Source organism: Dermacentor silvarum, chromosome 3 (assembly GCF_013339745.2).
Source record: "Dermacentor silvarum isolate Dsil-2018 chromosome 3, BIME_Dsil_1.4, whole genome shotgun sequence".
Taxonomy (NCBI): Eukaryota; Metazoa; Arthropoda; class Arachnida; order Ixodida; family Ixodidae; genus Dermacentor; species Dermacentor silvarum.
In genome coordinates, this window is record NC_051156.1 from 22,781,877 (window position 1) to 22,794,489 (window position 12,613).

General features: G+C 46.4%; 1 protein-coding gene across 1 annotated transcript in view; it reads right to left on the reverse strand.

Annotated features, from left to right (window-relative positions):
- LOC119445375 (tRNA pseudouridine synthase-like 1) overlaps positions 1-12,613 on the reverse strand; it is a 136,759-nt gene that overhangs the window by 16,212 nt on the left and 107,934 nt on the right. The window contains exon 5 of the mRNA XM_049664510.1: positions 7,812-8,046. Coding sequence (XP_049520467.1) covers positions 7,812-8,046 — 235 coding nt within the window. The remainder of the gene's footprint in view (positions 1-7,811; positions 8,047-12,613) is intronic.

Here is a 12,613-nt window from a genome sequence, read left to right on the forward strand (position 1 = left end):
TGAAAGCATCTTGTCAACCTCTTGCTGAATAACTTGGCGCTCGGATGATGACATGCGATAAGGTCGCCAGTGAATCGGAGGTGCATTGCCAGTATGTATGCGATGTTTGATGAGAGAGGTTTCAACTAAGGGACAGCCATCAAAGTAGAAGATGTCACAGTATGTGACGAGCAAATGACGGAGGTCGCCTACTTGAGAGGGCAGAAGGTCCGGGGCAATCATCCTTGTGATAGCGCTCTGTACCGACGGAGAAGTGGGCGCGTTGGCGGACAAAATTGCTGACGTAGGATCAGGTGACAGCGATGAAATCTGGCACTCATCTGACGGTGACAGGGTGGCCATAAGTATGCCTTGCGAAAGAACTTGAGGACAGTCCGAAGTTCAAGAGGGGCGGGCAAGTCTGGTTTGTCGCAACAGTCACAACAGTGTGGGGAAAGGAAATGTTGTGCGACAAAAGGACACTGGTAGACGGAGTAACCACATGGTCACCATCCGGTACACTGGGGCAAGGTACAGCGACAGTACAGGTGAGTGCTTGGGGCGGCAAACGAACAAACTCGGCAAAGAGAGCTGGCTCTGCACTACGTCAGGAGCGTCAAGTGAAGCGGGAAGTCAAGTTCAACTGACACCGGCCGAGCAGTCAATTACGGCGGAGTGGTCAGTCAAGAAATCAAGTCCAAGGATTACGTCATGAGGGCAGTGGCGAAGAACATGAAACAACACGGACGTGTGGCGGCCAGCGACGCTCACGCGTGCGGTGCACATTCCAAGCACGGCTGGAGTTCCACCGTCAGCGACACGCACAACGCGGAACTCTGCAGGTGTGAGCACTTTGTGTAAGCGATCACGGAGATCAGAGCTCATGATACAAATGTGCACCGGTGTTGATAAGGGCAGTAATGGGTAGGCCATCCAATTCTACGGCAAGTTGATTCTCGTGCATGGGCAAGGTTAAAAGAGGCTTTGCAGGTCGTGGGTCCAATGCAGTGTCACCCCCGAGAGCTGCATTGCTCAGTTTTCCTGGGAAGAGTGACCAGAGGGGTGCGGCGATGAATGGCGGCGGGGCAGAGGGGACCGGGAATGACGATCGTGCGGAGAAGGTGAACGGCTGGAGCTGCGGGTTGGTACAGAACATCTCAGAGTGGCGAGTTGTTAAGAGCGGGAAACTGTAGGGGCCAATTGTTGTCGCGGCGAATGTCAAAAAATGAGCGAGGGGAGGAAAGTTGGCGATACCGGCAGTGACGGGAAATATGTCCAACGCCGTGGCAATGAAAACATATCGGATTATCGTCCTGGGTTCTCCACTGGGCCGGATCCCGATAGCGGCGCAACGTTGCTGTGTTTCTGTAAGGCGGAAGAACAGAACTGACCCGAGGGTGAGACAGGGAGGCAACAGGCTGGAGTCCTATGTTAGCCAGCTCTTCCCTCACGACAGCTTGGATTAAAGAGACTGTCGGTCGGGAATCGTTGGAAAGGTGTGCGAAATAGGAAGGTGGCGGCGCCGCCTCAATTTCACGACGCACAATGCGGACAAGGCTATCGGTGGTCGGTTGCTGATTGGGTGGCTCAATACCCGCGCAGGACGATGTAGCGGCCGTGTTTGGAAGCCGCATGAATTGTTGGGCGATGCGGCGACTCTTCAGTGCTTCAAAACACCGGCATTCCTTGATAATGTCTTCAACGGTGGAGCAGTCCTTAAAGACCAGCAAGTTGAAAGCGTCATCAGCAATGCCTTTTAGGACGTGACTTACTTTGTCCGCCTCGGTCATGGTGGCGTCCACTCGGCGGCAAAGGGCGATAACGTCAAGGATGTACGACATGTACGACTCCGTGGGAGATGGGACGCCACAGGAGAGATCTTTCGAAGCGGCGCTCTGGCGGCCAATTGGTTTGCCAAATAGGTCACGAAGCTTCTGCTTGCATAGATCCCAGCTGGTCAGCTCCGTTTCATGAGTGTCAAACCAGACGCGTGCTGTCCCACTCAGGTAGAAACCCACATTAGCGAGTGTCACTGTCGGGTCCCACCGATTGTTGGTTGCGACATGCTCATAATTCCTTATCCAGTCATCAACGTCGACATTGTCGGTGCCGCAAAAAGATCCTGGGTCGCGGGGTTGGATCAAGATCACTGGCTGTGGTGCCGGTGTTGCGGTTGACGCAATATCCCCGCCTGTTGACATGGTGGAACTTGCCAGGGCACGTCCGCTACGGAGTTCCGTCTTGATTAAAACCCAGCACTTCCACCAAAATGGAAACGGGGTATAAATGAAAATATATTTACAAACTATATACAGCGAGCTGTAGCACTGCCAAGATGGCAGAAATACAATCTTTTTAATCGTCGTCTTCTTCACCCCAATGGTCAACGTCGTCTTTGTGCCATTGTGCACAGTCTCATAACAATATGAATGCGCACATGGACGATTTAGACGTATGTACTGATTACAACGGCTCTCTAGTGGTGGATCTGTGTGATGAAGAGAACCTGACAGTAGTTAACAGGGAGAATAAGTGTCATGGACCGGTAACGTGGCAATGCGGAAACAGGCAGTCGTGTATCAACTACGCCTTAGTGTCAGAAATGGTCTACTAACAACTAGACCAAGTGATAATAGACGAAAGTGGAAAAATAGCCTGGGTAGTGATCATAGACATTTAGCGTTAAAGTTTGGGAGAGATACCAACGCAGAACACTAACCAATAGCCTCGGAATATTAAAAAATGAATGAAGAGCAAATAACAAAGATCGCAAAAAACAGAGAGAAGAGAATTGAGGCTTTTTCCTACAGCAGCCTGGGAATATAAGAAACTGGTAGATGTTATGCAGCAGGAAATAAGGCAGACACGGCAAAACAATTGTTGGATTGGAAAGACGAAACCACGTAAGTGATGGAGCAAGGCAATTAAGCAAGCTATACAAGAGCGTAAAGAGGCGTCTAAGGCTCAGCCGTAGAGATAAGCAAGAGACGTTTAGAGTAATGGTGGAAAAAACACAGGGAAGAGATTGATACGACCTGATCCTGAGGTAGCAGTACAAGGTAGATATTGAGAAAAAAAAATATTAATGAAATGAATAGAAGAATGCTAGATAAAATACATGTATAGCATACCTAATCAAATCAAGCAGGCTATTTGACTATTTATAACCGCCCCGTTTCACAGGAGATGCCATTAAATCATCATCATCATCATCTCGGAGGCTGGCCAAGTCTTGAAGTGAAGGAAGCTCAGAGTAAAATTGATTATGAAGAATGACTGAAAAATATGGAGGAAAGTAAATTGGCAAGGAGAGTGTTCAGGAAAAATTTTCTGTTAAACAGCAAATGAAAAAAAAATCTCGCAGTTTCACCCGAAAGGCATCAATTGCAAATGATGCTTCACATCATACGCTATACGGAGTAAGGACAGTAGTTTTATCAGCTGCATAAATCACATGGGTGGCGGCAATGGGAAAGATACCTGCTATGAGTCACTACTTAAGAGGAAAGAAACAATTCATGATAACCCCAAAGGGAAGTTCTTTCGAAGCGATATCAGGATACCTTGGAACACGCACTTATAAAGCGAGATACAACAAGAAGAAGCATGTGCTCGCTGCGGTAAAGCTAGGGAAACGATGGAGCATGTTTTATTAGAATGTGAACACATCGGCCCAGCGATCAATTTAGGCACTTATGGCCTCCTTGAAGCCCTTGGGTTCACCGAGAGCAGGGGGAAAGTAAAATGTCTGCAATAGAGATTAGTATGAGGCAACTGGAAGATTGGTGGGAAAAAAAAGTAGGGAAACAATAAACAATGGAAGTATACGAAAACAAAGTTCCCAATAGGGGTGTAGAAAGTTTGGAGAGAGAAATGTTTGCTTTTTTTCTTTTCTTTTTAAGCAGGTAGGTTATTAGGCAATAGCAAGAGCTTGGTGGCTCAACCGTTCCAAAGGGGACACTCCTAGCATCTATCCAAATCCCTGGGAGGTTGCTCTCATTAGGTTTGAACGGTGCGAAACGAGAAGCGATCTCGAAAACTCCTCAAGGTTATCCGTAATACTCTGTTCTCGAAGCGGCCTGAGACTAAGCGAAAGCCGTTTACACAGTCATTTGCTACGAATGAAGTTAATTCTACAAAAACAACGCAAAACTCAGTTCGAAGCGGGCGGCCAGACCGCCACCATGTTTTATGTAACTACGTAAACCACGCAAAGACGGTATCGTTGAATGTGAGAAATAGCGTGCGCACACTGAATGGTGTAGGTTGTTTAGCGTTCTGCGCATGCGCATTTCGATCCCGCTATTCCGCTAAGTCATAGCCTCCTATATACTTCATGCCTGCCCATCGGCGCCGAGAACGCAGGGAACCGGTCGTCGAGCCTAGTGCCGTCACTCACCACCAGTTGGTGGTGCTAACCCAGAATAGAAATACAGGACGCTCTACGGCGGCGTGCGCTGTAGCATAACTATATATCACGCTATTTTTTTACCGGTGCCGATTCTATTGTTTTGCAACATCTGCGGGCGTTTAACGCCGACACAGAAGCGTACAGGCTGCCGCGCATTGCTTCTTCCAAAAGAAAAGAATGATAAAAGGAAAACCACAGCTCTTATCTGTACTAGTATGAAGCTTCACTTTCCTTCTGTTTATTATTACATATGTTTTGTATGTCAGTGTGGAAAAAAATAATGTCGGCTCTAATAACTGCACAACAAAAACTTTTATTGCCATCATTTGGATTTAAAGTTTGAGGAGCTTTCGTGATAGGGGCTTCTGTGAAAAAACTTTTGCGATGTCGTTCTTGTCCGTTATCTTCAGCGCAAAATTAGTGAATAGAGGGCGGAAGAACTTTGTCACCATGATCTCAAACAGCTTCTCGTGATGCTCAGGCACTGAACAATTACATAGTTCACACTCTCGCAGCACTTGAGCAGCATTCACGGCAGTCTCCCTCAGCGGCTGCTTAAAATTTCTTAGCTTAGCGAGCACTACTTCAACCTACTTGTGCAAAGAGTTCAGCACAACTACGAGTTCGTTTGACCGATACAGCAGACAGCTTCTGTCTGGAAGCCTAATCAGAGAATCTGATGGCGCCGAGAGCTTGGGCTTTGTCAACCAACTGAGGCATTCTTTGCAAGACAGCCGCTCATTAACAGCACAGCTCTCGATAGGTATCTGCCAACCATTGCTAGTGCTGCACATTCTGGCGAACGAAGCGTTTCTTTGCGCCAAGTAATGTGGTTGAACAGCGCTGCTGTCGCCTCTTTGGGAAATTTTTTGGATGGTTCTGGCGTAGTGCTTACGCACAGTTGCCGGCGTAGCGACGAGCGATGCGCAGGTATTTTATCTTCCGTGTCCATTACGTTACTGTTTGTCGATGTTGACACAATGCCTGTCTTCAGAGACTTTTCTGTTCCGCACAAAACTGCCTGTGAGTCTGTCTGATCGTTGCTTCCAGCTGACCTCCTCAACCACCCAAAAAAAATATTCATTGGCGTCAGACGAGAGCTTTCTAGTCAGAACAAATTGAAAGTGCATCTCTCTCAGCAAGTATCTGACGCATTCCATGTTTGACACATTCAAAGTTGAAGCCACTTCTCTGGAAGTTCTTCATCGCTTGGAATTTCATGAAATGAGATGCCCGGGACCTTTCTCTTACTGTACAAGGTGCATCCAGGTCCACAACAATACGCCATACTACTGGGTATCAACTCGCAAAGCGCCCTATCAAGACACTTGCGCAAAAAGATTACACTATGAATTCGTACCAACTCGCCCAACTATCAGTTCTGCTGCAGTACACTTAAAGTAGCACAACTCACTCGTGACCCCAATGTCTTCTTTTCGGCCAGAAGGCTCTCATTTGCGCTGCTGCTAGACGTCCTCAATACGGAACCGACAGTGTCACCACTGCCACAGTCCTTCAATACCCTGCCGCAGCTCACCGCATCAATCCAAGGCAGAAGGCAAGTTCTTTTCCCAGCCGTGGACTGCTGCAGAAAGGTGGTCTCCCAGCAAACCAGCGAATCGTCGGCAGGCAAGGCAAATTAATATTGTCTCGATTTGACACTAATGGAGACGCGCACACGCAATTTTTCCCGCCTTTAACCATGCACGGCGGCTAGCGAGCTATTCTGGGGTAGCAGCGCCCCTAGCGAGCGACCTGCGAGTAGGTCAGGTGAGGAGGTTGAACGGCGCTCCCGGAGTGATTGCGCGGGCACAGAAAGTATATAGGAGGCTATGGCTGAGTCTAATGACATATTTACCATAAACTTATTCATGTTTGTGCGGAATCTTGCTGATTGTTTATTTCGGTTGCTGTTTAACGGAAATGTCGTTGGTATCCGCAAGCATCTGGACGCTCTTCTTTGTCTGCACATGCACCATGTACAATGCATTTCAGTGAACACTTTCAAAAATGTTTAAAAGTTGCCGGTGGCAGATAGCACAACTCTAGTTTATGAGCTCGTCTACTCGAAGAGGCGAACATTACTTGCACAAAAAATTGAAATGCACAATCGAGTAATTAACAAAAATTCACTAATTAAGTTTCTATCTATATATATATTTATATGGTCGATAAAGCTATTGTCCTTAGTTAGTATAGTTGCCTACTAATTTGCTATCGCAATCGAAGCTTCACCTATTGGGCGGAATATTGGGCCATTTTTTAAAGAATTTCCATAATTTTTTTACGTTGCCTGTCGCACATAACTTAATTCTACCCTTTGTGCAGGACTACTCAAGGAGGCGAACAGTTGCACGAGAAATCTATATGCATAATCGGCTAATTTATAAATTCACTAATTACAAATAAAGTTTATAATTGTTTTGAAATTTGAGGCTAAATTAATTAAATTATGGGGTTTTACGTGCCAAAACTAGTTATGATTATGAGGCACGCCGTAGTGGGGGACTCCGGAAATTTTGACCACCTGGGGTTCTTTAACGTGCACCTAAATCTAAGTACACGGGTGTTTTCGCATTTCGCCCCCATCGAAATGCGGCCGCCGTGGCCGGGATTCGATCCCGCGACCTCGTACTCAGCAGCCCAACACCATAGCCACTGAGCAACCACGGCGGGTGAAGGACAAATTTGAGGCTCCAGTTACGTTCAATGATTTTTCTTGTTGTTCACTGAGGTGCATATTTATTATTTCCCATTTTACTTGAAACACTTCAGAAAACCTTGTTTTTTCAGGCGTTCGCTTTGCCAGGCATCTGAAAACCTTGGTACGTGCACCAACATTTGTCAGCAATTCGCAGAAAACACGAGACAGCAGAATGGCATCGCAACTGGGGCGTAGGAGCTGCATGATCCTGTCCCACCCACTTATGAGCGGCACAGATCGCGTTATACACTGAATTCCAGCCGGTGAGTTTGCAAGGCATTTGGCACAAATTCTGAGGATGGTTTCGAGATAAGCACCATTAAGCTAGCAGTAAAAATTGTTGCCCACTTCCGTCTAACAAAACGCTGTCTTATGTATTGAAGCACAAAAATAAATGGGACGCGCAGGTATTTCATTGCACACTTTGGGAATCTCCAAATTGTTCTCATCCTGAAAATTCATTTCAATAGGATACGCCTTGCGAATGCACTAGCTGCAATTTGTAAATTGCAATAGTGTCGTAAAAGTAATTACTTGAAAAATGTAAATAGTGATTTTTTATTTAGTCGCTTATGCATTTCTATATCACGTGCAAGTAATGACCGTTTCTGTGAGTAATCCAGCCTAATGACTAGAATTATGTTATCTGCCACAAGGATTCTGTATGCTAAACACACACACATAGCGTGCAGTCCCACAGGCAGGAAGTGTGGGTACCTGGCGGTAGAGGAAAGACCTGGAGCGGATGTGAAACTCCCAGAGGTGGATGTTCTCGTACAGCGGGTCGTCGCTGTCTATGGGCGCTGCCGGCCTGAGTTGGAACTCGGTCACCTCACGCACTGTGCTGCGCTCTTCTTCTTCGGGCGTGCGACTGACACCTTTGAAGGAACGAAAGTCGTGCTCGCCACTCAGGAGCTCCATCGCCTCGTGCACCCGGTCGATGTTCAGGGGCCTGCGCAGGCTCACATAGAGGGCCATGTTGCAGAGGTGTGTGCACTGGTAGCGCAAAGAGAAACTAGGAGAATATTTTGAGCCATGACGAGGGGCACTGGCGACAGCTAAAGGGAGAACTCATGTTTCTTCTGATAAGTGCAATTACACCAACACTTCACAACTGGTTTACATCATTTACAATATGATGCAATCATTCTCGAGCGTTCACTTTCATGGATACGATCACTTTAATGAGGTTTCGCTTTACTCGGCATCGGACGCATCGCAATACACGCTCGACAGCGTTCCTAGCACTGACTGTGCCAAGCACAGTGCCGGAAATTCCGTTATTCGGTTCCAAGTCACGCGAATGGAATTGTATCCCTGAAAGTCATCGCTTGAGAAAACCACCCTATGTTGCAATGTGTAGAGACTACTCATTCACTGACATTCCCTCTGACAAGTGTTCCATATATCCTCCTGAGAACCGAATACAGGTAGGGGCCATAATCGCTTTTCAGGCTGGTTTGTATTCAACGAGAAAGGCATTTTTTAATTTTAAATACCACAGTTAAATGCTGCATCTCCATGTATGTGGAGAAAACATGTGAATTTGGGAGATGGAAATTCAAGACGATGCGCAACACGAGATGAAGAGGAAACAGGAGCCAATGTTTCGACAAGTGGACTTGGTCTTTTTCAAGGCAACATATGCTATAGCATATAGTGAGGCGACATAGCATATCTTGCCTTGAAAAAGACAAGGCCACTGGTTGAATAGTTGGCTCCTGGTTCCCTGTTATTCTCGTGTTGTGCATCGTATCCATGTACGTCGAAGATATAACCATCTCCTCATGTTTGGGGTGGTAAAACCTGCATTTCAATACCTAAACACAGAGACGAAGATGGAACTATGCTTGGCACATTGCCGTGTTGCTGCTGCATCCTGAAGCTTCACGCAATCGCGAGAAATTCGAAACACACTTCAAGGTTGCTTTCCGTCATTTGTGACAACATAGATCAAATCAGTGTCAAATTGCTCAAAGGCTGATGAGAAGAATGCGAGTAAACCATTTTCGTGTCTTTGCACATGCATTGGACTTCACATCCAGAATTAATGTCTCGAGTAACCTATTCCAAACTATTTCGAAAAAAAAAAAAATATTGAAGACCATAGGCGGGAAGTTCTCATTTTCCTGGAGGGGGGGGGGGGGAGGCGGCTGGGGCCTGACCAGCTTTCCGAACCTGTGTGTGTGTGTGTGTGTGTGCGCGCGCGCGCGTGCATTTACAGGTGTATATACAGGTGCATCTCCTGCTAGGAATCGCACCGCCTTCGTGACGGTACGCAATGCTAGGATGAACTCTGCTTCAAATTGACTCCGTACCGGTAATGTTTCTTTTCCCGCTCATTCGAAGGACTTCCTTGTCGTTAGAAAACTGGTTGAGAAGCGTGTTCGTGCCGAATCCCATATTGATGCGCTGAAGGAATATCTGAATGCTTCGATCATACCTCAGGGCCTTCGACACTGAATTATGCAGTGTCGATAAGACTAGATGGCAGTGTGTCTTAAATACTGCATCGCTTGAACTAATCCGCATCTTAATGCACTACGAGTCCTGTGTGTCAACTCGTATTAAGAAAGAGAGCGATATGTTTTCTTTGCTTACTTCCCCGTGTTCTCTAGCACATTACCGGGCACAAAAAGCAGAAACACTGAGTAAAACAAAATCTAGACAGCTGTTACGCGACAATGTTCCCGACAGTGCGCCTGCCGAAGAAATAGGAACATTATTTTCTGAAATTACTCCGCACGCACCCCAACATCGCCTGCCACCTGCAGGAAACGCAGACTACCAGGATCTTCATTCAAAGAAAAAGGTGTCTTCACAGAATAGCAATATCATAAACCTTTCGAACATGGCTTTGTCGTCAGTTGAAATTATGGTACTTTCAAAATGATCCAAGTTTTTGTCTAGCAACTGGTGGTTTTAGCAAATTCCAGCTATTCAAGGTCCTAGACAATTTGGCTCGAAATTTGAGGTTGCGCGAGTTCTTTCATGGACGAGCATGTGAAAACGGTGCTCGCAATATACTTCCGTCTTAAAAGCATTGGACACCCTCGGCACAGCGAGACAAATGCTTAGATTTATATATCCGAGCGGTACAGGATGACATTCTTTACGCCTATAAGGTGCATACGCCCTTTCGTCACAACCTATCTCGGAATGAAACCAGCGCCTTGGAGCAATTAAGCTCCCGCCAAGACGTTTTTATCAAACCAGCTGATAAAGGAGGAGCGATCGTAGTAATGAACCGCGAAGACTATATCAATGAAGCAAATCGACAGTTATCTAACAGTTTGTTTTATCAAGCTCTTCCCAATGATCCAACCAGTGACTTTAAAAGCAAGGTTAAAGAAATGCTGTTATAGCCCCTTCAACAAGAATTGGTAGACAAAAACACGTTCCGGTCTCTTATGCCACTCAAGTCCAGTAGCAGATCACTTTTATCTATTACCAAAAATGCACAAGCCAGGGAACACAGGACGTCCAATTTTTTCAGGCCTACAGACTGTTACCGAGAAACTTTCTCGGTATGTAGACGAGCTAATCAAACCAATTCCCCCAACCTTCCCCTCTTATTTAAAAGACACTAACTATTTCTTAAGCGAAATAGTAGACCTACGCATTCCCTCTAGTTCACTGCTTGTGACGATGGATGTCGTGTCCCTTTATACAAATATCCCCCATCTAGACGGCATTCGTGCTTTATCCCTTGCCTATGGTCAAGCTGCCACTGACAAGCCCATTAGCGTTCTCACACTGGGCACCCTATTGAAACTCATTCGTGAATTAAATAATTTTGAACTTAATGGTTGCCATTATGTACAGGTCAGTGGTACTTCTATGGGAACACGGATTGGGCCGAATTATGCTACTATTTTTAATTTTTATGGGCATACTGGAAAATGAATTTCTTGAAAACTGCACCATAAAACCTGTGTACTATAGGTGTTTCATTGACGATATATTGCTTGTATGGCCTCATGGCTAATCGACACTCCTTAACTTTATAACTGGCTTCAATAGCGTTCACCCGAGCATTAAGTTTTCACATAACCACTCAACGTCAGAGTTTGACTTCTTTGATGTTACAGTGTCAATAACCGGAAATAATTTGACAACCAAACTTTACAAAAAGCCAACAGACAGGCGCCAATATCTCCATTTCCAAAGCAGCCACGTTCGTCATTGTAAAACCGTGATCCCTTATAGTCAGGCACACCGTATTAGGCATATATGCTCTGAACAAAAACATTTTGATGCTAACTGTGCAGAGCTAAAGCGCACACTCGTGGACCACCAGTACCCTAAGGAAATTATTGATGATGCAATAAAACGAGCCAATAACTTGAAAAGGGAACATATTCTCGTGAAGCCAAAGCCGGCGGTGACCACTCCTGCTACTAACCTTATTTTGACGCACTCAGCGTCTATTCCGAATGTTTCTGCCATTTTCAAATGGCATCAAAATGTTCTAGGCCAAAGTGAAAGACTTGGAATAACTTTCCCAGAGGCACCGCGAGTAGTGTACCGACGCTCAAAAAACATTCGTGATTTGATAACGTCTTCTAAAGTCGGCGCCCGCGTACCTGCAGGTTGTAGTCCATGTAGTAAATCACGCTGTAAAGTATGCCCGCATATGCTAACCACGATAACACTGAGAAGCTGGGCTTTAAACTTCGTGCTCCGTATCAAAGGCAGCTTCAACTGTGACACGTCGAACGCCATTTATCTGCTTGAGTGTGGTATGTGCCACCTACAATATAGTGGTCAAACAGAAACGCCATTCAGAATCCGATTCAATAATCATCGTTCTCACGCAAAGCATCTCCCACATCTTCCGCTGTCAGAACACCTGTGCTTAACTGGGTACTCTTTTGACAGTATTAGAGTGGCTATATTGGCATCTGGTTGTCCTTCCCACCACGATCGTTTAGTCTGCAAATCTTACCTGATATACAAGTTCAACACTCTCTCTTGTGGTATTAACGAAAACATAGGAAAACTAACCTGCATCAGCAACTCACATTGACCAGTTCTTATATATATTGTAAGCACATTTCACGTACTTCATCGTTCTCATTTGTATATAGCCATCATAATCCCTGTTTCTCTTCTTCTTCGTGTTTGAGCCTCGGCCGTGCCGGTGGAATAAACGGGTCTGCCAGTGCTGCCTGTCCTGGTCGTCTTCCGTCTTTCAAAGTGGTGGAGGCGCGTCAAGATCCCGACGTCCTCCTGCGTTCCTGCCCTACCTGGAGCTACGTTCCGGTCGCCGCCTGCGCCCTGCCACCCCCACAGCTATGACCACCCCTGCGTCGGCCGCCGGCACTATCGCTACCCCTGACGCTCCTGCTCCTACGACATCGGCTGCACTGACATCGTGCACCATTACCACCCCTCATCGTGATCCCCCAGTCTTTGCGGGTCTCCGTGGGGAAGACGTCGACGACTGGCTCGACAACTACAACCACGTGAGTTCGGCCAATGGGTGGACCGATAGACAGAAGTTGACTAACGTCGCG